This window comes from Oryzias melastigma, linkage group LG6, assembly GCF_002922805.2.
Source record: "Oryzias melastigma strain HK-1 linkage group LG6, ASM292280v2, whole genome shotgun sequence".
Taxonomy (NCBI): Eukaryota; Metazoa; Chordata; class Actinopteri; order Beloniformes; family Adrianichthyidae; genus Oryzias; species Oryzias melastigma.
The window spans coordinates 25108804-25134109 of record NC_050517.1 but is presented as its reverse complement, the minus strand read 5'-3'; the positions used below and the strand labels follow the sequence as shown (position 1 = coordinate 25134109).

The window sequence follows — 25306 nt, the reverse complement described above, 5'->3', positions numbered from 1 at the left end:
ACACTGGGAACGCTTTAAGATGATTTTAGTGGGTCTTTAACAATAAGTTTTAAGTTTTCAATCTGGACTATAAGTTTAATTTAAAAAAAAAGTTCACCTCTGAGCTGCAGCATGGCCTAAAATAACAGCTGAATATGTTTACAAAATATGTGAGAAGTGTGATCAAAGGCGTGCCGAACAACAGTGGTTATAATTTTGCAGAAATCGGTAGAAAGAAGCTGCAGCTGCAAGATTTTTAAACCGCAAAAAGGAAGAGAATACAGGCAGACTCTGAGCTCCAGAAGAGATTCAAAGACGAAGTAAAGCAAGGTTTCGGGTTTTTAAAGCAGCCTGTTGATTGTAGTAGACATCCAGCTCAGTTGGAGATGACAGCAAACATTTGCTGCCTGTTTAAATCTTATTTCCAAGTGTTCCCAGTGGTCTTTTAATTATAATTATGCTATTTTTAGCCCAAATCAAAATCTGCAGAGGGGCAGGAGTTCATCGGAAATTCGCCTCTACTGGTGTTTAGTAAGCCCGCCCCTCTTCCTGTCACCCATAACTGAGATATCTGTTTACGCACTTTCTTTCTAGCTTACTGCCCCTCGCATCCACCAATCTAACAAAATGCAATTTTGAAGCTATCCAGCTGTACAGTTTTGAGCCTAATGGCAACTCGGGCAAGGAAAACGAAGACGTTCATGGATTCATTTGTCTACAAGTGGATGCATCAGAACGAAAATAAGCGGAGCAGGGAGCTTGTTTACATCACAGATGTGCTCTTTGTCAAATGTTTTGTTTGCCTGCCCTGATTTACAACAATTTAAATAAAGATTTGCATTTCTGAGCTTATAATTTTCTTTCACAGATGTGAGAAAAGAAGCACACAAACATGTTAAAAACACAATTTTCCTCAGAGTGGGTCTTTAAGTACCTGAAAAGTGGCTTAATTCTGATTAATGAGCTACAGTTGTGCTCTCTGGAGGACTCATTTTAAAATAACACCACTAACATTATAAGGAAATTATTTGTTGGTGTTTAAATTGTTATAAATTAAGTGTTGTTTTACTGTTTGGTCAGTCTAATATCTTATTTATTTAGTGATATCTCTGGAGATAATTGTTTTTTTCTGGCTTTAAAATTTAAAACAATTCTAAGTGGTTGAACTTAAAGAGAAAAACATTTTACTTCCTACATTGTTTTGGTTTCATGAAGCAATGACCTAAACTATGATAGCAAAGGTCTGAGAGCAGACGAACTTTCTGTAAATGAGGGCAAATTCTAACTGATGTGGAAGGTTACTGAAGGTTGGCTCCACTAATGAACTCATCTAGAGGACCGAGCGGAGCTCAGAGGTGGTAATGAAGATGGCTGCTCAACTTTCTACACTGGGGGAGGAAAAAATGATGAGATCATCAGCTCTAATGCCGTCTCTGGACCACCAAACAAAACTGATGATATGCACGTGCGCATGCACACAAACATACATTAAGGTTTACTGTTACAGTATTGATCCGATGTGCCGCTTTGTTCTTGATGGTGATATTTGAGATGCAGCCCTTAAAACATCACAGGAGTATTTCTGCCTCAGCTGCTCTCATTGTGCTGTGATCTGGTCTTCACTTCTTAATCTAAACATGTTCTGTCTTCTGTGTTTAATGAAGTGGAATACTGGACTACTTTTGGCTCAGTGCCTTACAGAATTGTGGCGTCAGCAGCAGCTGACCGCGTCTAAAGCCCCCCCATCCCCCCCTTGGGTTTAGGCCAAAATTATCCTCTGACATTTTTTTTTCTCCCTCTGGTTTGTCTTCTCTTTTCCCTGCCAGGTCTCTGCTAGAACTTCTGTCATCTAAGTCACTTTTGGGAGAAATTCTGACTTATTTCAAACATGGACTCCTTTGGAGATTCGGCCTCAGCCGGGGATGGCATCTTGGAACGGAGGAGCAGTCCCGGTCGCGCTGATCTCAGCGGGCTCTACCGCGTGGGCCGGACGCTGGGCCGAGGCCACTTTGCCGTGGTCAAACTGGCACGTCAGGTCAACACCGGACAGCTGGTGGCTGTGAAGATCATTGACAAGACGAAACTTGATGTAATGGCAACAAGCCACCTCCTACAGGAAGTCCGGTAAAATCCTGAAAGTTTGCAATTTAGCCACTGGCTGTACATGAGAACTGGACAGAGTGAGTGTGATGTCACCCAAAGAAAAGTATCTTACAAATGAAATCGGTTCAGTCAACATTTTTTCGCGTTACAAATGTTTTAACCAGAAATTAATCTGAGTCAATGTTTCTATGGCAACCTCTCTCTCCAATCAGAAGTGAGCTTGTCAGGAGGCCACACCCCTACCACTTAAAAGCAAACTACACAAAATTTGTCAAACGTTTGACGTGAGACCACTACTTTTATTAAGGCATCTGATTGGCCAGTTTTCTAATGAGAATTATTTGAACTAAAGTAACAATAACATTAAAAAATAGGATTAGTAAGAAAAAAAAAAGTATGAGAGCAAGAATGGTTATTCTGACACATTTAATGACTGAGCAATAGCTGTTTTTTCTTCAATAGAAGTCTATGAGATTTTGGGTTCTTGGAGTACTTCCTATTTTGAACTCAAGGAGGGAAGTGATCACTCATTCCAGTTCTATTGTACAGTCGATGAATGCAGTTCAAAAACAATACTTTGCATTATTTGAGGCAATGTTGTTTAATGTTACTGTCATACATTCAGGTGCATGAGGCTGGTGCAGCATCCCAATGTGGTTCAGCTCCACGAGGTCATCGACACTCCCACCACACTCTACCTAGTCATGGAGCTGGCAGAGGGGGGTGACCTCTACGACTACATCCTCCGCCACGAGGGTGGCGTGGCCGAGGGAACCGCCAAGCGTCACTTCGCCCAGATCGTACAAGCCGTGGCGTACTGCCACAGGCTGCACGTGGTACACCGGGACCTGAAGCCCGAGAATGTGGTGTTCTTCCCCCAGCAGGGAACCGTGAAGCTGACAGACTTTGGGTTTAGCAACTTATTCAAGCCTGGAATCATGCTGGCCACCAGCTGTGGGTCACTGGCGTATTCTGCCCCGGAGATTCTGCTGGGAGAAGAGTACGACGCCCCAGCTGTTGGTAAGTCGAACAAAAAATGAAATGGAATTATGGAATTACATTTGTAATGTGGCCTTCCTTTATACGCATTAACATTCATGTATGTATGTTTTGGTCACTGGATCTTCAGTACACTTGGAAAAGAATCAACTTTTTTGTGTTTCGTTGAAGTTTCCCATCAATGAATCGGCTCTGACTTTGTTCAGGAGTTTTCTTACAAGAGTACTGGATTTTTATTTTTTGAAGTTGTCTTCATTTCAGAGTGAGAATTTTAATTTTAGGCAAATCTTTTTTTATGTATATTTTTTTTTCAAACTAAAGTGACTGCCCTCTAACTGTAGACTTGGGGGGTAATGCCATATTTGATGGACTTTAGTCTTGGAAAAACAAATGTGAACATGATAAAATGGTTTCAAAGTAATTTAAAACAAATTTGGCAATCATCATTGCTTCCAGACCTGTAAAAAAAAAAAAAAATCAAAACATTGGAAAGATAACACTTTTCATCCTAAAATTAGTCTTTAAAGTCTTTTCCACTGAGCAGTCCAGTAGGGTTCGGTATTTTGACCGTTTCCATTGTAAAATGGACCCATTAAACAAACTGCTGGATGACTTCCATTGCTCTTGTTGCTTTTCTAGTCATCACTCTACAATGACACGCTAGCGGTCTACACATGCATACCCCAATGAAAACAAACCGCTCAGTGGGAGCGAGGCTTAACTGAGTAGAAACGCTCGCCAGAATTAACCAGACCATTCTGTACCATTCCGTACTGGACAGGACCATATCGGACTATACTGGACCACCCAGTGAAAACGAAGCTTAAGTTCCCAATTTCTGCAGATTTCTGGGAATTACTTTTAAGTTTTTTAAAAAAAAAAAATAAAAATTTTTTTTGCAAGCTTGCATCTGCATTGCAGCCGTGCTCCTGACTGGAACACTGCTTGCATTTGGAGCGTAGCCGGAGGCTGGATACAGTAATGTTCTGTTCTCTAATCAGGGTTGTAAATTTTTCGGCTTAGTGTGTATAAATCAAATGATCCAGTTATAAATTCCCCAAACTGAGTACACGTGTCATAAAAAGTGACAAGAGTGAGATTTTCACTTCTAAGGGACGTAAACACCAGATTTGTTTCCTAAATGGGGTCTTTCAAGCACATTTACATACATAAACATAAGAATTTGTCTCCATGAGGCTCGCTCCTGTTCACGAGTCCGCTCCCATCTTCATGACCCATTTGTTCAACCTTCCATGTTTAGGTGCTGCTATCTGATTGTGGCTGCATATGGATCATGCTTTGAGTGCATTTGTGCATCTGTTGAGGATTATTGTGCCTATCTGGGTCAGTCCTAACAGGCCAGACAGTCATGAGCCAACTGGGCACGTTCTGCAGAGGAACCCAACACTCATGAGCTTACAGCTCACATTGCAGAGAGAATGTGTTCAGGAGAGCAGGACAGATGCATTCTGTTCTTCTGTAATATGATAGATGCGTTGATAATGGTTGGGGGGAGCTTACCGGGGGTTTGTGGTTTCATCTGCTTCACCATACTGTGTTGCATTTTTTATTATGTGCCCTTTTCCCACAAATGTGTGTTTAAAAGTGTCTCTACTTCATTAGTATTTGACATGGATTTAAATCGGGTCAAGATCTTGGATTTCTTTTTCTTGGATTGCTGATGAAGACACTTCATACCCAACTGTCAGTATGTTTCTCATATTTCATTAGTTCCTAGTTTATGTTCCTACTTCTAAAAATGTTTGTGTGAATCCTGTCCGCCTAAATTACTCAATATTGCCTTACCCTGTTCTACAGATTAGCTGAACTTCTCTAACATGACTCGGCGTGTTGATATCCTCCTGTCATCATTAGGATAGAAGTGTACAGCTCCATCAGTCATCCCCATATATATGCACACGTATGTATTTATGGATGAGTGTGTAATCCTGAGCTGCACCGAGAAAGAGATGTCCCTCAGTGATCTCAGCTTAGAGATGACTCATAAACCTGGACACACACACACACAACACACACACACAGGCTGCTCTTTGTGTCTCTTTGATATTTCTGGCTTCTATAAACAGCCTGATGTTTAATTCACTGTTTCCTTCGCACTGTGTGCTCTGCTTTGTGTGTATGCTTGATGATCATCATATGATGTGGAGGAGAGACAGAAATGTCCACAAGGCCTTCAGCCTTTGAAGATAAACAGTGCCTGCAGTTATATAACATCTTGCAGCAACCATTTTAGTTGGTGTTTCAATAAAAATGTTCCATATTTGAGTATCATTTGTTTGTTTTTGGTCATTAGTGGCATATTAAATGCCGTGTATGCTAACCTGCTTCATTGTGCTAGTGTGGAACTCTTTGTCTCAAATAGAAAAGGTCACAAACTAGTTTCTGCCTGTGGGACTAAAGAAATACGACAGTCCGTCACAGAGAAGTTGGCAATAATGGTTTGAGAAAATGTCAAGACACAAAGAAATAAAGAGCTAATTTGGTCGCATGTGTCGTGTTGAAGGATGAACTTCTGCTCTGAGAGATTATTGTAAGCCTGCCTGAGTGCTTCACACTCTGTATGTGTGAAAACAGCCTCTGATACATTTGAGGTTTAAATATCTTTGCTTCTTATTTCCTGTCTCATACCACTTACAAGGAGTACAGTAGAACAATGCCAAAAATGTGAGAAAAATTATGTGTTTGTATTTTTGGGTCTTTAGCAACACAAAAAAGTGGCTGTAGAAATTGTGAAAAAAATGATTCATAGTCTATTAATCAGGTTGGACTCGAGGTTTGGTAATCTTTACTTAAGAGCTAAAAGAGACAAGTTCCTGCAACCCCCTGAGCCTGAAATTGTTTATTGTTGGTTAAGAAAATGGACTGGTTGACAATTTGCTGTATTTTTTCTTTTACAAATGATGTTTCTGGAAATACTTCCAACAAGTTACATCTTGACTTTTCATATAACTTTGTCTCTGGTTTCAAGATCTAATGATGTGTTGCGACTGGACACGTTTGGTTCGCTTAAAGTGAACCAGAGTTTGTTTTCCCCTATAAACTGGAACACATTTTCAGTCTGAATACATGCAAGCGAACCTTGGTCCAAGACCAGGAGCCACTCTCTGACCCATCTTTTGAGGTGGTCTCGGCTTGTTTCAAATCGGACTGAGCTTGTTCGCTCTGAGATTCCTCAATCTGAATACAATCGGAGTGGAACAACTGGACCAAAACTGCCACCATAGCCGGTAGTCACGTGATTTAAACAGGTTAGGAATGAAGGTATCAATGAGCTGAAGACAAATGTAAAGCAACAATTGTTTTACCAGACGGAGAAAAAAAGGGTCCAACTGTTTACTTGTTGTGTGAATGCATTCAATGCATTCACACTATTGAGATTCTTCATTTACGTTTTCTTCCGTACGTTTTTTGACACATAAAAACTCAAGCACACTTTATGCGATTTACACAATCTAGGTATCAAAACGTTCAGCACGTTAAGGACATTACTGATTGTATTTTTGGTTTTCGCAAATTTTACAGTTTTCGCGATATTACGCAATTTATGCGAATTTTCAGCCCATGTTAAGTCAATGGGAAAATTTAAAGCTTTTTACTGCACCTTAAAACTTTTACAATATTGGTATCAAAACGTTCAGCACGTTCAGGACATTAATGCACGAACTTTTGGTATTCGTACATTTTACGTTTTTTACGCAATACATGCTAATTAATGCAATTTAAGCACTTTACACACTTTATACACTTTATACACTTTATACACTTAATGCAAGTTATACAATTTAAGCAATTACTGCAAATTTAAGCAATTTACGTGATTTACAACAACCGCATTAATGCGATAATGCATTCACACTAGCAGTATCGCAGGTAATGCGACTTTTTAGTTACGTTTATTTTAACACATCTGAAAACGCTTTTTACTTTCTTTTTCTTAAAAAGCCACATTGTTCCTAAACAAAATTCTCTTTAAAAAAAACGCCTTAAAACCGCAATGATGAGACACCGCAACTCATTGAAATGTGGTTGGATGAATGCATGCTCATTGAAACAACTTCTAATGTGATACACATTGCTTCTTACTGGCTTCCTGACGATATATGTGTCATAAACGCTGATCAGCGTACCTTCACAGCTGTCGTCTTGCCAGTAACTGTCTTGCATTTTGCCTCCACTGTACCAAAGTAGCAGTAAAAATGATTGAACCTTACGATGATACGGATGTTTAAAATTGATCAGTGAAATTTAAAGTTTGAATTTGTGAACTATCCCGACAAGGATTGCAAAGTCCAGGACTTCCATTATTTCTGCTTCAAGTAGCTTTGCCCCACCCTCTTAATTCTTGGTCGATGACTGAAAATCTCTTCAGTCGCATTTATTTTTTAATGCAAGCTTTGGTTTGAAACTGGAAAGTCCACTTGACAGCAGTCTGAATACAGACCAAATACAAAGTTCAGGACTCGATCCGGACCAAATTAAAGCAGCCTTGGTTTAGACCAAATGATTTCTCCCGTCTGAATACACCTTAAGATGCATCTAGAAGTTAACTTCCTCTCTGTTCCTCTTGGAAACGACCTAACAACAGAGCAAAGATACCGAGAGGTCCAATACATTCAGTCATGGAAACATGGAAAAGTTCTCCCCTTTCAGTTTTCCCCTGAAAATAACATCAGAACCTTTAAGGTTTAGAGAAACCAACAGTTTGACATTTTAGTAGCTCTTGGTTGCATTTGTCTGTTTTTTGTTTTGTTGAATTTGCTTTGTCATGAAAGACAAAGCTCGCAGCAGCAGAAACCCTCTCTGTGGTAGAGTTAAAACAACTGCCCTTTTTGACCTTTTATTCTTTGATGTTTTGTTAAACTCTCCAGAGCTCTAATATATTGGATTGTTTTCCAAAATGCAACTTTACTTTGAAATTGAGTGAAAAAGTAAAATCTCTCTTTTTGTTAGTTAGATGTTTTATTTCTAGAAAATTGTATATTCCAATATGTAACAGTTGTACACATTTAATATTACATCTTGCATGCAAGCTGAAGATCTCTGTTCATTAGCCTGACATCTGAATCCGAAGGGAGTCATTTTGCACAAAAAGAAAACAAATTAGACAAATTTTCATAAACCAAAAGTGTAGGTGTTAAAGCAAAAATAGAAGAATGTGTTAATTTTTTGTAATTTGTACACAAAAGAAGTGAAGCTTAAAAACAGGAAACGAGCATGACGATGAGGAAATGAGAAGAACATAATAAAAGAGATTTACAAAGAGGAAGAAAAACAATGGCTGCATCGTGAACATGCAGAGAAATGCCCTCAGTTACAGTTTTGGAATGTTGTTGACAAGCATGTATGTGGTGGCTTTAAAAACGTGTTGGTCATTAGTGAATTACAGTCAAACATAAAATTATTCACATCTCGGACAAATTGTGACCCGGTCGTGCTACATTCATGCTGGACATTTGAGGGTGTGTGTTCTATAACAGGCTTAAACGTGCATTCTTGAACTCTTATTTAGCCCGTGGTTTTCTCACTGGACTATCTAGTATTGACTAGTGCAGTTGGAAGAGGCTTGGTGCAAAATGTCAAAGCGACGCAAACTTTAAAATCTTGCTCTCGACTTTTTCTTTAACTGCTCCATTCCGATTTTGAAAAACTTGATGTCCTATAATTCCCGCCAGGCACAAACTACGATTGTTAATTTATTTTCCATGATCAAGTTACAAACTTTTCCAAATCCTTGATTGTTCAAAGTTCAACATGGTTTAACTTGCAAGAGTTTCATACATAGAGCCTGAAATAGTTGTAGAAATTTTCATAGCAATGTGTAAATACAAGAGTTTTCAATGCTGAAACCCAAAACTAGCATTAAGCTGAGGTTGATGCAAACTAAGCTTCACTTTTACCATCGACTGTAAATGGAGATGGACAGAGCGGTGGAGTGATGTCACCTGTAGTAAATATCTCATCTCCAACTCCAGTGAAATTAAGCCAATTCAGGCGCCATTTTTCTGCAATACAGGAGCTGCCATTTGAAACCAATTGGCAGTGATTGGTCAGACGGTTCAGGCCTCCGTGTCGTGCGTTAATTTCTCATAATGCACACTTCGTCGGGTATTATCTCTTACATATTTTACTCTCCATAAAAATATATTTTGTCAAAATTATACAGGTTAGGAATGAGCACAAGATAAACGTCAGGCCATTAATAACAAAAAAATAAAATTATCTGGAGGGCCACATAAAAGTACCCGGAGGGCCGGATCCGGCCCCCGGGCCTCGACTGACATGTTCTAGGGCTACCATTGCCTGCTATCAGAAGTGAGCCTGTTTGAAATTCACACCCCTTCCACTGAAAGCGGCTCTGGGGAATCTGTCAAATGTTCGATGGGGAGCCACCACATGCTTTTACTGAGGCATATGATTGGTCAGTTTATAACTTAAATAGTTTACAATAAATTAAAATAAAATGAAAAAAATTAGCAAGAAGATGACTCAATCTGAAATTTTCCCTTCTCCCTACCCCTACATTTAGCCTTCTAAACGGAGAGTTATGGAAAAATAGTGAAGAGATCAACAAGAATCGCCGGCCAGCTATGTTAGCGCAGAGCTTCCAGCTTTCAAATATACATAACGGTGGTTTTATAGCTTTAAAAAGGTCATACAAAGCAAAAAGTCGTTACTTGCATTTAAATGTAAACTTCTGTGGTTTAGAACACACCCACGTAAAGAAAAGCGGGTACTTCCTATATGAAATGCAATGGGGGAGGGGTTCCTCAGTTCTGTTCCATATGCGATGACTTTAACGGCTTCTTCTAGAAGGTACTAAGAGTGCACAAGTGAATGTGAATGATATTGCAGCTTTTATTATGATTTTAATTGAGATGTCCAAAATTTGGCAAGTATGTGAAAATTTTGGGTGATACCGTTGCTCGTACAAAAGTTTCATTATTAGATATATATATTTTTTTACTCAAGTTCCTTTTCTAACAATTTAAGTTTAATTTTCTTTGCTTTTGAGTCAATTTTATCCCATTTTTAAATGGGCAAATAATGATCCCTCCTTCTCCCCATGCATTGTAGCTTCTCCAAAAACCCATGAATAATGGCAGCATAGAGTCAGTTTCGAACATCTGCATCCTCACGTGCAGCTCCTCAGGGTTATGTCTAAGCTAGTGTGAAAATGGCCCTTATCTACTGTTTCTGCCACCACACACAATGCACCACTCAGTTCTGTCCTCCACGCTGGGAGCTGCTGGTTGCTCATTACCCAGCTGGGAGCAGCATACGGAAAGCCCCCATAAACATCCCATTTTGGATCAAGGAAGAGCAGCACAACCGGAGAGACTTTCCAGACGGAATGACTTTGTCAGTGTTTGCATATCAACCTGAAGGCTCGCGGTGTGTTTATACCAGCACCTGCTCTTCCAAGACCAGCACACTTGAAAGCATTCTGGAAAAGTCTAATAGTGAAGCAAACAAATCAAATCTTTTTACAGTGAAATTTAAAGACATACAAGGCATTGTGGGGTTGTGTTGCAGCAGAGTTCTTCTAACTGCATCCACTTACTGGCAAAACACTCGAGCTTTGAATTCTGGCCAAAGGAGAAAGTTCAGTCTCTGTATTTTTAAGTGTATTGATGCACTATAACTAAATTTAGCAAATTGCACGTCACAAGGCTGCAAATGTCATTTGTTATATTTAGAGACACAATTTATTTTCTGATTTAATTGGCTGTTTCACATTATGTAAGGCAGTTGTGACTTACAGTAAATGAGCTATAAGTGAATTAATATGACACAAAGGATCCAGTTTGATCCAGTGCAGTTAGGGGGAAAAAAGCAAAAGGCTGAAGGTCTTTTTTAGCAGCATTTAGTCAATCTGCAGGTAAAAGTCAATAGAACAGTACAAACGGATGTCCTGTGTTTCTGCATTTCCTCGTAAAATCTTCTGCCAACAAACTTCAGTGCAGTATGAAATCACTTGCCTTTTCTAAGCCATATAGCGGGATTAAACCAAAATGATGCAAACATGTGCATTACAAACAGGAAAAAACAAAAATCTAAAGCAGCAATTTGAAGTAGCGTGAAAACCTTTGTGGGTAAAAGGGATATATTGTGAAGGAAAATGCTTTTTTAAAATCACAATCAAGTCAATTTTCCTCTTTTTCTGCCTAGTTGCAGTCTGCTTCTAGCAAAACCACCTCCAACGGAGAAGCTGTTAAAACTGCGTGATTTCCAGATGGTTTGAGCTGCTCCAGCCTTTGGTTCTCTTGAAAAAGTCACATGTGAAAAAAATGAACCATTAAGTGGTAAATCTTATCAGCTTTTCCTGACTGTTCTACCCAACTATGCAGTTTTATACTAGTGAAATTGCAAAAAATATAATCTACAACATAAAAATCCCTCTCACTCTTCATAATTTGCAACTTTACTTAAATTTTCCCTGAATGATACTTCAGTTCTAGTGGCCGCGATCACTCTGCTGCATTTTTTGGTGTATTAAAAATGCAATTCTAAGTACGCAGTTTCTCCTTGTTTGGCTGAAAAATCTCTACGAAACCTTGTCAAAAGAAATTTTCTGAAGCCAGAAACAAAAACAAAAAAAGGAACACCAGCTTAATGGTGATTCAGTTTCCAACTGTAAAAATCCTCTACCAGTGTCAGCCTAATACTACAACCAGGCTCAGAAATGCACTTTTGTTCTGCTTCCCATGAAGCTATGTCCGAATTTCTTCACTATTCACTATATAATGCATGTCGTAGTGCTTTCCAATCTTGCAATTCCAAAATCCAGTGCCCTAAAAAATCCCAGAAGTCTTTGCCCAAAAACAGTCTGCATCAATGAAAATAGACCACAATGCATTGCGTTTAAACAATTTTTTCAAAATAAAAAAAATCGTTTAAATGTAAATTTTTAGAATAAATCATTAACATTTTCATTTTCACAGTTGAGTCATAGACGTCGAAACACGCCTGTATTGATTAGGTATTCACTTCGTGAAATCAATGTCATACTTGCCGTTAAAAAAACAAAAAAAAAGTAGTGAGCATGGTATCTAAATTGCTTTTAAAATCAAGGGTACTAGATAGTACTGCACTATATAGTTTTTTAATAGTTGGGGATTAAGGTGGGAATTTGGGCATTGCCTAAGTAAACATGCGCTAAAGTGCGTTTTGGGCTTCAAACTTTAAACTTTTGTGTTCACGCGTTGCTAAGTAAGTTTAAGTCATTTTTTTTGCTCTACGTACAAAATGCACGACGTTGCAAGTTTAAACCAGATTAACTTTGACCAATCAAGGGCTCGAATTTGGTTGTGATAGGTTTACCAGCTCAGTGGCCTTGTGGTAGAGTATCCTGTCGTGAGCTCAGATCCCAGCCGAGTCATACCAAAGACTTAAAATGGGACCCAGTGCCTCCCTGTTTGACACTCGGCATTAAAGGGTTGGATTGGGGGGTTAAACCACCAAATGGTTCCCGGGTGCGGCTTTGTCTGTTTAGCGAGTTCTTGAATGCGACACATGCCCAGTGTGTACATAGCTTTAGAGCTGTCTTTGAAGCTAATGACCAAACTGCAACTAACTATTCATGACAAGGTCATTAGTCTTTATGGAAATTAGATGAGTTTCATTTCTTCAGAAAGAAAAGTGCATACAGATCAAGTTGGTTTTCTTTCTCACTGCTTTCTTTTCCCTGCCAAAGGTGTAGAGAAGCTCTCAAAGTTGTGAATTTGATTTATTAGACAGTCTACAGTTTGTGCAGCTCCTCAAAAAGTCTATAGAACCATCAAACGACCCCAAAAATCCTTTTTTTGTACATTATCTTTGGGAAAATTGGCCTATAAATGTCAAAAATGAAATATCATTGGCTTAGGAAATTGTCATATAAAAGAAAATCTCCTATAATGACCCAAATCTACATTTTAGCCTTATCAGAATAAACAGGGCAAATGATTAGATTTAAGATTAATCAGACTGTTTTTATAATGAACCCACTTCAAATGATTGAGTGTAATAATCAGCGACTGATGACCTGATTGCGCACGGAAAATGAGAGGCCAACCATGGCAGGGTGACTGTGCTGGCTCTCCAAATGTGGGCAAAAGGCTGCATTATTTCGTCTGAACTTGGAGGACCTCTTGTAACAGAGCCAGCTCTGTTCATCCATGATGCACTCGTTCTTGAAATGTGCACTGCAAAGGAAGTGGCCTCTGACAGAAGCCGTGCAACCACCATCGCTCACTCCATTTGCATCACTGCTTGACTCAAAGCCAAAGCATTCATACCGAGGCCTCGTTTCACATTTTAATCCACCCATCTACATCCAGCGTTTAGGCTCTGTTAGTATCTGTGTGTGCGCTCACATATCTTGGGTTAATCTCCGTCCTTAGCGGGAGGCTAATGTGTGGTGAGAATGTGTGACATTCCCCAGTGTGAGGGAAATGTCTCCTCCCTGTTGCATAATCTAGAGTTGATGACATGCCACGCAGTTTGCACTTGGCCGTGCACGGTTGTGGTGAGAACTGAGGGTTCTTGTTTGGACCCTCATGAATGTAATGCAGGACAATAGCTGAATGTTTTGTCACTCAAAGATTTGGAACAAGTGCACGTCTCTGGTAGAAGAGGAACTGAAAGAAGGCCAGTGAAACACTGTCTCTAATTGTATTCCTAAGAAGAAAACACTTAATTGATTTAGTTTATGCTAACATTTTGACTAAGATAATAAAAAAGAATGTTACAGATGGAAGATTAACTATAAAAGTCCTCTCTCAAAACCCTTCTGTTTGTAGCTTATTATCACTCGCGCTTCTCTGTTACACTTCATAGATAAGAGTATTTTCTGTAAATAACTGTTGCATAACTTTTCCATTTAAGAGATGACCCCCGGTATTTTTCAAATTCTATAAATGAAGGTTATTGAAATCATGTGTTGAGACAGTGAATTATCTGAACGCAGGATCCTTTATTTAATTATATTAAATGTTTTAACACACTTGCAGGAAAGTTTGCAGTCTTATCACATCAAGAGGGTGGTGCACAGTCAGTGGTTTCTTTAAACCGCTGGTTCCTTAAGCGTGTTCGACAGTCACTTCTGCTTCTGCAGTTGCTTTAGCTCGTCAGGTTTCTGTGTGGGACTGAAGAGGCACACTGTAAAAACTGGATCTTAAAAAAAATGATCTCATCAAGAAAGTTTTTAAATGACAAAATAATCTTAGTTTGAGAAAACATGTCTTGGTAACTAGAATTTTTTTCTTACATTTTTCGTAAGACCTTTTTTTTTACCCTACTGGCAGATATTTTTTGCTTACTTAATAAAAAATCAGCCATTTTTTTGACCTTTTTCTAAAGGACCTGTAATCGACTCTTCCTGTGTGGCGCTGGTGGAAAATGAGTCTGAATATACAGTGGCACATTTCCAGAAGAAACAGTTTGACAGACTCAGCTGGCAGTCCTGCTGATTGTGCGCTTCTTGATCAGTTTCATCAGCAACTTTGGTTACATGCAAAAGTAAGAAGCAACCAGGTTTTTTTCACACAGAAAAGTGTATTTCTCCTCTTTTTCTAACTTGAGTTTCTTTGAAATCTGATTTTAGCACAATAAGGCCATATTTTGATAACTTTGTTTTAACAAAAGTCTATAGGCAGCCAGACAGTTACATTGAGGGGTTTTTGGCGTGATTTCACACACTCTGCATTATGGGAGGATTCAAATGGAAACTATTTCCTCCAGAAGATTCGATTCAGTTTTATTGATATAGTCCAATATCACAACATAGTTGTCTCAATGGGCTTCACACTGCCATTGTCAAAAAAACATAAAATCATACATAAAATGTAAACAATAGTTGGTTGCTAAATTAAACCTACTAAACTAGGCATCCCTACCTCTAGACCTCTTTCTCTGTGAGGAAAAACTCCTAAAAAAAATAAAATAAAATAAAACAGGTTCTGGGAGAAAAAAAGAACAGTCCTCATGGAAGTCCAGATGAAGGAGGGATCCACTCCCAGGATGGACAGGCAATGTACCAGGACTGTTAAAGACCAGTTAGCTTATCTAGTCCTACATGGACTAGATGGACTTCATCCAGATAAAGCTGGTACAGCTGGAGGTTCGAGATGAGCCAGAGGCGAGGTCCACTGCATTGGAACAAGTTCACTAGCTTCTTCCAAGTCCACACCCTTTCCACTGAAAGCAGACTCAGGAAAAGCTGTCGAACATTCAAGCTGGGGCCAGCAGGCACCCCGAACTTTTAGTCAGACATCTGATTGGTCAGTTTTTAGCTTGAATAACTTGTGATAAAGAAAACATATCTTTAAAAAAATTAGGATTAGAAAGAAGATGCTAAGAAGAAGCTATCCCTCAAATAAAATGACTGAGAAATAGCTTTTTACTTTCAATAGAAGTCTATAGGATTTTGACCCTCTTGGAACCAGCAGGTACTTCCTGGAACACGAGAGGAAAGCAGTCTCCAATGATTATACAGTCAATGACCCCAATCTAGTTTTGGAAATTCTAGGAGCAACTAGAAATCCTAAAGCTTTGTACTCTGTATGGAAAACATGGCACCATGAGCGCTCTGAGAGAAGATGGACAGTGTCTGCTACATATTTATAAAGGTTTTTATTCCTGTTTCAAAAGGCACCAAATGAGGAGAAGCAAACACCATTGAAAAAATGTCATTGTTTCTCATTTGAATTGTGGCTGCAGTGTTTTGGATCTGCTGGAGGCTTTCAGAGAAATTCTGGAACGGCCCAAGAATAACAATTACCATTGAACAACATGGTCAGGCTTTAATGCTAACTTCTCGTGTGTGATGATTAGGGTTATTATAGTTCATAGAGCAAAAAATAGTTTTCTTTTAGCTGTGGCAACGGGCTTTATGGATGCAGATCTACGATTTGTTATATTTCCACTGTCCCCCTGTCAGGGTGAACACTCGGTCTGTTCAGTGTTCCTGTTTCCAGCGTTTGGGGAATAAGTCAGACAGCTGGAAGAGCTCTCAAAATAGCTCAGAGCTGCGTGAAGCCCAGTGGCTGAAGGCCTTCTTCTGCTGCTCCATTGTATTCTCACATGTCCTCAGTTCCCATGAACCTCCTCTCTCAGCAGGGGAGGAGAACCATGGGGGAAGGAAAGGGAGGGAACGGGAAGAGAACACTGTGTCAGCATGTGCGCTGTTGTGTCAGAGGTCAATGGTGCCAGACCCATTCAAGCTACATTTAATAGCTGTTGGAGCTGGACGTGTCCTTATCCAAACCTTTATTCTGACTTGACCTGAAAACAGGAACTTCACTTTGAAATATTAACTTTTTATCTGACAAGGGAGCTGGGTGATTGAGTTTTTTGTATATCTTGGGAAGACTTGCTATTAAGGTTTTGTGTTCTTTTGTGTGTGTTCCAGATATCTGGTCTCTGGGGGTCATCCTGTACATGTTGGTGTGTGGAGTCCCTCCCTTCCAGGAAACCAACGACAGCGAGACTCTGGTCATGATTCTGGACTGTCGGTACTCCGTCCCAGAACACATTTCTGACAACTGCAGAGAGTGAGTACCAAACCACCAACAGAAAACCACAATTCTGCATTAAGGCAGGACTTCAAACTGATCTTTTAGGGAAAAAATGCAAAATCAATTAATCAAAGCTGTAGATTTTATTCTCCTTTTAAAATAATCCAAGTATTTTTTTTTTATTCCAAAAAGAACCCCCAAGACTTTCGTTATTCTTTTCCTTGTTGCTGTGCTTTGCCCTCGTAATTCTTGGCCAATGAGTGAAGAGATCTTTAGTCACATGGTTTTGTTTACAAGCTTTGTTGCAGAACAGACCAAACGCAAGGTTCAGAACTCTATCTGGACCAATGGACTGTACCAGTCTGAATGCACAATAATCAAATAGAACTTTTTTCTTAAAAAGATTTTATCAACAGAAATTAATGTTTTATTTAATAAACTCCTTAAAACTGATTTATTAAGCAAATAAAAAAGGGTTTGGCGATGAATATATTTTTAAACTGATTGTTGAAGCTGTGAAGTTCTTGCAGTTTTACCCATCCAGATGAGTGTTGCCTGAAAATTTGAGAGAAATCTTCAACATATTGAAGGGGTTTCTTACTGTTGGAAAACGCAAAAGCCATAACATCTTATTAGTCTTTGTTTAAATCAAGGCAAATCCGCAAGAATCTGTAAAACACAAAATGTGCTTATTAGCTGTGACCCTTTCTGAAGCCCAACAGCCGAGTCGCTGTCAAACTGAAAGAGTTTGGTTTACATCAGTGTGGTGAAACAAAACTCGACTCTCGTGACCTCGTCCATCCTCTCAGTCAGCCGTCACTCTTCACACCTAGAGTCCAAACTCCATAGTAAACATCATCGAAGAACAGCACAGACTCTTCAGTTTAAATGAACTTTTATTAACCTGCTGTTGACTCAGACAGAAGGACTGAATGGAAAAACAATCAGTTTGATTCTTTTTCCCAACTCCAGTTGTGTTGTTTTTGTATGCGGTACATTTGCAGATTTGTGTGTTAAATAAACATAGCTGTGTTTGGATGGTCCTTTTTTATACAGCAACAGGGTTTAAACAAACAAAAAAACCAATAAAGGCGAGTATTAAAAGGTCAGGGCAAAAGCAGAGTAAAGCTCAGATCAAATGAAAAGCTCATCGAAAGTCACATAAAATGTAAAAGCAGATTAATGGTCTAAGTATAAATAACCCCAAAAGAGCATTAATTTTTTTTAAGTTGTTTGTCGGTTCAAGTTCAAATTTGATTAGGATTAACAGAAATGTAGCCAAAATAATGCAAGAAGCATTTCCTGGTCAGCTGATCTGTTCTGCAGTGGTTGATCATCTTTAGTTGATAAAGAGGCGAGTAAACATTCAAGTCTTTCAAGTTCATCTCATCTCATTTGATTTTATGTTTGCCTCAGATAAATAAATAAAAATATATAAATCCAAAATAACTGATTCATCTATCCCTCCTCTGATTTGCAAGTTGAATTCGATCATAGCTGGTCTATAAACGGGATGAACACTCCTACGTATATTCGTAAGATTATATTTACTAGTGAAAAAACAATGAAGGGACGTGTCGAAATAGTACTTTGAAGAGACTTATCCCAGCTTGGTGCGCCATTGCTGAGAAGCGGTTCAGAAAGAAACATCTTTGTCTTGATCTCCTGTCCTCTGATTGGTCGATTTCCGACTAGAGGCCCCCCTTCCTGCCTCGCTTACCCCTCCTCTCTACATTCACACATTCAGACTCCCAAAGTGTTTGTGTGAAACTCTTCTACAGAAGAAAATTGAAATTACAATTAAAGATTTTTTTCCAACACAGTCTTATGAGGTCTTTTTTTTTTTTTCCCTGGCAACCTCGAATAAAATCTTGTGTGTTTTCTTCACCTAAAAACATTTTTCCACTCAAGTTAGGATGTTTGTCTGGCAAGTTCCAACATTATATTTCCCAATTACACATTTTCCTGCAACTTCACATATTGTTTCACGTGTGTGTGTGATTCAAGCTTGCGTCTATTGACACATGCTTCATACATTTGTCCTGGGAAGAAGCAGGCGTTTGCTCATGTTTGCCTGGAACTCTGGAGAATTGAAGACATTTCATCTGATATTAAGAGACAGTTGGACAATTATTTTTCCCAGATAGACTTTCTTAATTTTATTTCCAGTCTTCTTGTGTATGAGAATGAGACTGTGAGCGCTTTATGGTTTGAAGAAGATAAAAAGCTACAAACACAAACCCCCTTTTTACCATCAATAAAGATCTTCACACCTTTTGTTTCTTTTCAAGTCAGCTGAGGAAGTAACTGCCCTCAGTCAAAGGGCGCGTTATCCTGGAAACTCTCAGCCGCTCTCCTCATATGACTTTGCTTTGATTCACATGACCGCGCACGCACGCTCGAGAACAGACAAAAAACACGCTCCTGGAAATTCAGGTCTACAAATGCCCTAAATCGGATCAGAACTAGGTCATTTCCTGTCAAAAATCTCTAACCGTTTACCAACCTCTCTTTTCCTGTCAGTCTGATCTCCAGGATGCTGCAGAGGGATCCTTCTCGCCGAGCTTCACTCGAAGAGATCGAGGGTCATCAGTGGCTGGAGGGCCTTGATAACAACCTCCTGAGTCCAGAGCCGCCGCCGCACTGGCTTTCCGGGGCCCTCTCACCGGGCTCCCCCTGCCCAGGAGCTCCTGAGTGTGGGGATCTGCTCGCTGCCAAGCCCACCACTCAGCAGACTTTTCCTGGACCGTGGCAGCCCAGCCTCAGCTTCAGCCTCCGACCTCCTCCAGCCGAGGAGCCTCCCGTCAGCAAGACACTCCCAGCCCTGCAGCAGATCTGTGAGGAGGAGGAGGAAGAAGAAGAAGAAGAAGAAGAGGAGGAGGAGGAGGAAGATGAGAAAGAGAGTTTGGTAAAGGGAGAACCTGAGGAGATGGTGGAACAAGAAGTCAAAGAGGAGGAGAAGCAGTTGGAAGCCATGAATGAGGACAGCGGATGTGTGATTTCTGATCAACCTGTCAGCCAGGGGGAGGAGTCGCTCAGTCAGACTCCTGAAGCCCCGCCCTCCTCCCTGCGAAGCTTTGCCGTGTCGTGCTGTCAGAGCCAACCTTACATCTCTGCTGAAGAGGATGAAGAACCCAACAACAACACCAACAAATCCTTCCACGCCCTCCCGCAGTCCGCATCCTGCCACTCCTGCCTCCCGGCGTCCTCGGCCAGCCCGGATGCAACGGAGGGAAAACCGGGCGGATGCCAGCGAGACGACCTCCTAAAGGAGCGATCTCAGTCGCAGAGTGTGCTGGAAACGCGGGATGAGTCCGCCCTCAGGGCGGATCAGGGGAAGCGGCACAGCGTCAAGCTGCGTGACAGACTCTTCCAGTTCCCTCTGTGCGAGAAAGCTCTGGCCTTCAACATCCCCACACACAACAAGCCCAAGATCCTGCCGCTGGCGCAGTACAACTGCTGCCATGTGCTCTGAGCGGCGAGCGCTGCCTGCCGCGCTGCACGCTCTGCGGAGGCCGGGGAGCTGCCAGGCCAAACGAGGAGATAAGAAAGTGCCTCTGGGCGAGGTGGGGGGGGCTTCAATCGCACAAACACTCAGTGCTCATGAAGAAACTTTGTTGTGGAGGAAGCTGGCGTGCAGCACAGCAGTCACACTCGCCTGAAGCTCAGCCGTTTGCTGCTGTGTACAGGAGCGACCCGAACAGACTCGGCTTCCATCCGGAGCCTGGAAGCTTAGGAAAGGAGAGGAAACGTGTTCTTGGAATAAGCTAATTCTGTTTGTTCTTGAAGGTGCCTGTTAGAAAACATGTTCTGATATATTTATTCAGTGAAACACAAAAGTTAATATAAATAAATAGAAATGTCATTCTTTTTGTATTTGGGTGTAGAATCATTGATATCAGACCCAGAACGAAGAACGGGACTAACAGACACAGCTGGAGGGTTTCTTCAGTGCAGCTAAATGGAAGTTTTTGCATTTGCAACGGACAGAATTTGCTTTTTATTGTAGTTTGTGACAACAGCAGAGATTCTTTCTAAATTATTTCTATTGTGTTTGATGTTTCCTCATTTCCCCATTTGATCCTGCGCGACGATAGCGATAGCTAGACGATAGCGATAGCTAGACGATAGCGCAGGTGTTTCATAAATCGGAAAAGAGCTGTGAAAGAAAAACCTGGAACCTTCGACCTTTTGCACAAAACCTTTTCTAACTGCGCTAGTAAAGAAAAGAAAAAGAAAAATTCAAAGTAGCCCCTCCCTGCTTGTCCAGTGTGAACACCATGCAATGTGTGAACGTAGCTTAACCCTTTAACAACCGAGCTCTAGTGTTTATCTTCTTTGATTTACTGTAATTAACACGATCAATGTTATTCCAGTAGATTTCTGAAGGAGAAAAGCGGCTCACGCCGCTTTTCTCCTTCAGAAATCTACTGGAATAACGTTGATTGTCTTAACGGTTGAAACGTTACAGTATGTTAAAGATTTTGTATTTAATCATCATCAGTGATGCCTCAGGTGTTAAAGGGTTAAGTGACAAACGAGTTACTTTTTTTTTTTAAGTGTTCAAATGAACTCCAATCCTGTGCGTTGCAAATGCAAACTCTTCAAGGTTTGAAGCATCAGCTCTTATTAAGACGGACTGTTTTAGTAGCACTTGTTTGTTTTTGCACAACTTACTCGTCACTGGTTTGAAAGCTTTTAATAGAAGCTCTTAAAAATAAGTGTTTTTATGAAATAAGCTCTGATATTTGCTGTACATTTCAATCAAGTCTGCTCTGAACAGGCTTATGAAATGGTTTATGGGGTCAATAACTGGGATGCGGGTCTCCCACCTTCTGTTTTTAATACAAACATTTCTTATCTAATCTTAGCTGTTCTTATTTTTGGGATCTTAATTATATTTTTTTCTTTTATAACACTGCTAAGATATTGATTCTCGGGCGAGATGTGCAATTTAGCATGTTGTTTGTGGCAGTATACATCCTTGTGATGGAACAGTTGTTGCTCTTGTGTGATGAACAGCACAGTATTTACTGTAGCCAGCAGCCTCCTTCATGAAGCATCCTTATTTTTCCTCCATAAATGAGCTCCGTTTTCCTTTCTCTGAAGCTTTTGTAAAGTAACAGAAGGACTAGTCTGCACAGTGGGTGACAACCTGCTTAAATCCGGACCGGCTGTGGCGTAAAATCTGGTTATGGCTCGCCGTTGGAGCTTATAATCTGTGCAGAAGAGGAGTAAAATAATTAGTTCCTGTGTGGTTGTCTCCCCTCACTGTCTGCTGACCTGCATTTAAACTAGGACCACGCCTTTCAAGGAACCTATTTTTCTGTAATTATTTATTAAAATGGTTAAAATCAACCAACTGCATGTCTGCTGTGTCTTTACTTTGTGCAATATTTTCTTAATATTTAAAAAAATAAATATTTGTCTACTTTTGGGACAACTAAAATCTTTATTTTGGGGTTAAAACCAGCAGTTTTTATGATTAATTCAGCATAAACAATTATTTATTTATTTTTAAACAGGCCTACACCTGTCTTTTTTAATATTTTTTTTTATTACCTTTTCAGCATATTTTCCAACATAAACATACCTCAGCACAGTACGAATCCAGAAAATCATAAAGATTCTTGTAGCAATGTCAAGCAAAACGAAATTCCTTCTGACAGGGTTTAAAAGATAATAATAAATGAATTTTAAAAAATATAGAAGTTTGGAAAAGAAAAAAAGAGTAACCCATACATTGTTATTCAAAGATTAAAGCTTTTAAGGGGCTACACATTTTAACAACTTTTCTTTCAGTCCCACTCTGATCATCTTTTCATCTATTTTAAAAGAGCTTTTTTTTTTTTTTTTTGATAATGCCATTTTTAGCCAAAATCTTTAAAAAAAAAATGTTTTCTTGGACACAATTTCTGCAGACCAGTAAAGTTGTGGGCAGGTCCATTGGCATGGAGCAACCCCATTCCCCTTTCCCATCACCCATAACTAGCGGTTTGCACTCTGACACTAGCTTACAGCCGTAAACAAACATTAAGGCAACAAAATGGCGAGCAATACTGGAGCTTTAGCTGTACAGTTTGATCCAGTTTCCAGGTCAGACAGCGAAAACAAAGACATCTATTCGTCTACAAGTGGATACATCAGAATGGAGCAAAGCAGGACCTCAAGTACATTTCAAACTGTATTTTTTTTTTGTCTGCTCCTGTTTGTCAATGATTCACAGAGAGAAATGCTCAAAAAGGACATTTAAATTTTCTTAAAATATCTCCTCATCTGAAAAAAAGCCACAAGTTTTTCCCCTTTTGGCATCGGGGGTCACTGATCAACGCATTTGCTTTGGCATTGATATTACTGCCGGATGCCCTTCCTGACACAACCCAGTTTGTCATTGGAGTGGGTCTTTGAAGATTTAAAATTTATCCAAAAGAAAACTTTATATTCTCTATTTTTTTTTCTTATTAACGTAAAGATTATTCCACTGAGACCAGAAACAGGGCATACAATGCACTAAAATCTAAATAAAAAGCCAAGACTCTTTACAAAAGTACAACGTCAAAACCACAAAACGTATCATTTGGTGACCTGATCAGCATGTTTTCTTTGATTTTTAATTTTAGCTTGTTATGGCAAAATAAAGTGATGGGTTTTTATTAAGTTCTTCCTACATTTTTCTAATATTTTCATGACAAACAAACTGAATATCAGTGCATGAAAAAAGGTAAAAATAATAATTTAACACAAAATCTTTTTTTTTTATATTCAATCAAAACAACTTGTTTCTTTTGAATGTTTATTGTATTGCCAGCAAACACGATGAAACCTAAAACTCTGAACCACATTCATGTATGTATTTACAGTCTAGCGATTAATGTCATGTCATCTCTAAGAATCATCTTTGGCTAAATGATCCCGCACAGTGGTCCTGCTGCACTCACAGCTACATGGAACAAGCAAGCTGCTTGAAAATAACCTCAGATGCAAAAACAAACATGAAGGTGTAGAGCGCCACCTGGTGGGTGGAAAAAATAAAACTTACTATAAAACAGAGAACAAATACAGGGACTTAAATGTAGGCCCTTTGTTTCTGCAGCATCAAATACTCAATGTAAATATACATTCTGCAAACAAAATAAGGCAAAATTACATTTTTTTACAAGATAAAAAACCCCCACACATCTTTGGTTTTCTCACCTGAGCTGTCAACTGATATTCACAAACCAAACACATTCAATTGTCCAAACAATTCCAGAATAATACACATTTTTTTCTTTTTACAAATTAAATACTTAAAATTTGCCAACACAAACGGTGAAAAAGCATTTGGCAAAGTGTTAGTATTGTTCTTTTATTCAAAGAACCTAATGTACTGCTTTCAACTCAATCTGTGCAGCAACATTCCTAAAATATTGTCTTTAGATATCATTACAACCAAAAACAAAGGGAATTTCTTAAAATAAGAAAAGTTCATGTCGTCTAAAAATACCTTAATTTTTAAAAATAAAACACTTTGAAGCTGCTGTGTGAATCGCAGGTGCAGAATGCATTTTGCAGGATCTGCAGAGGCACAGTGAACGCAGCACTTTAAAGCACTAAGCTGGTGGACATCCTCTATTATCAGACACTACTTTGGGTTATGGAAGAGTTTGCACTTTTTAATAACTGAAACTAGAGCTTCATGCCTATATATGTAGATGATGTTTAAGTCACGTGTGATTTTTGGTTTTATAATAAGGCAGCATAGTAAAGCTTGATTTAGATATGAGCCCTGACAAACCACCAGGTTGGTGTGTCACGATGCAACTACTATCAATATTAGATAATATCAATATGATCCTAACTGAAAGAGAAACAAATCTGCTGACTGATCACATCATTAAAGTTAGAGGTTTTACTAATTTTGCTTCTCAACTTGGAAGATGTTTCAGACCAAACCAGGTAAGCCAAACATCCAACACATAAAATTTGCTTCGATTTGAATGTTCAGCTTTTAAAGCCTTTTAAACTTGCTATTGATATAAGACTGTTTTTGGAGTTGAAGTTCAAAAGTGAAAGTCAAAAATCTACATTAATGAAATAGTTCAAAATTGTGCACTACGAAACCCTATTTGGGCTTAAAAATGTACTTGTGGTACTAAAAAAAGGTGAAAAGTTAACTAGTGAGATGTACATTTTCTATAGGTAAAGAAGTAAAGCTCTTGTAGTCCTTTATAGCTGACTTGTATGACCAAAATATCCCACTAGTTCAGTGGTCAGCAATCTTTAACAGTAAAAGAGCCATTTGGGCTTGTTTTCTACTGATCAAAACCTAGGAGGAGCCACATAGTCTTACTTTAGCCTTTAAGAAATTTAGATTTGCATTCATGGCCATCTTTTCGTTTTTTTTAATTGAATAAATTATGTCTATTTTTTTGGCACGATCAAAATCAAAACTATAAAAAGTAACTAGCATTTCTCAAAATTTGTTTTTTTAACGTTTTTACCTTTTACTTTTAGTAGAGGCCCAATTAGCGAAAAAGCTAGCTCCTTCCCTAATTACTAGTTGAACTCCAAATTAGCATAAAATTCCTTAGTTATAAATCAGCTAAAATGTTAGCATGTTGCTAAAATAAAAGCTAAACTCTAAATTAGCCTAAAAAAATCGAGTAGATAACAAATTAGACAAAAATGCTAGCATATTGCTTAAATATTAGCTTAGCTCCAAGTTA

The 25306-nt window shown here is 39.2% G+C and overlaps 1 protein-coding gene and 1 long non-coding RNA gene across 2 annotated transcripts in view; both read left to right on the top strand.

Moving 5' to 3' along the window:
* snrkb (SNF related kinase b) overlaps positions 1–20474 on the top strand; it is a 22100-nt gene extending 1626 nt beyond the window's left edge. Inside the window, exons 2-5 of the mRNA XM_024282171.2 lie at positions 1806–2103; positions 2708–3102; positions 16493–16634; positions 19122–20474. Coding sequence (XP_024137939.1) covers positions 1868–2103; positions 2708–3102; positions 16493–16634; positions 19122–20073 — 1725 coding nt within the window. The 5' untranslated portion in view covers positions 1806–1867 and the 3' untranslated portion in view covers positions 20074–20474. The remainder of the gene's footprint in view (positions 1–1805; positions 2104–2707; positions 3103–16492; positions 16635–19121) is intronic.
* Positions 3109–5367, top strand: LOC112152530. Its single transcript, XR_002920320.1, has 2 exons — positions 3109–4785; positions 4900–5367. It is a non-coding gene; the product is annotated as an uncharacterized LOC112152530 (long non-coding RNA).
* Positions 20475–25306: the final 4832 nt, after the last annotated feature.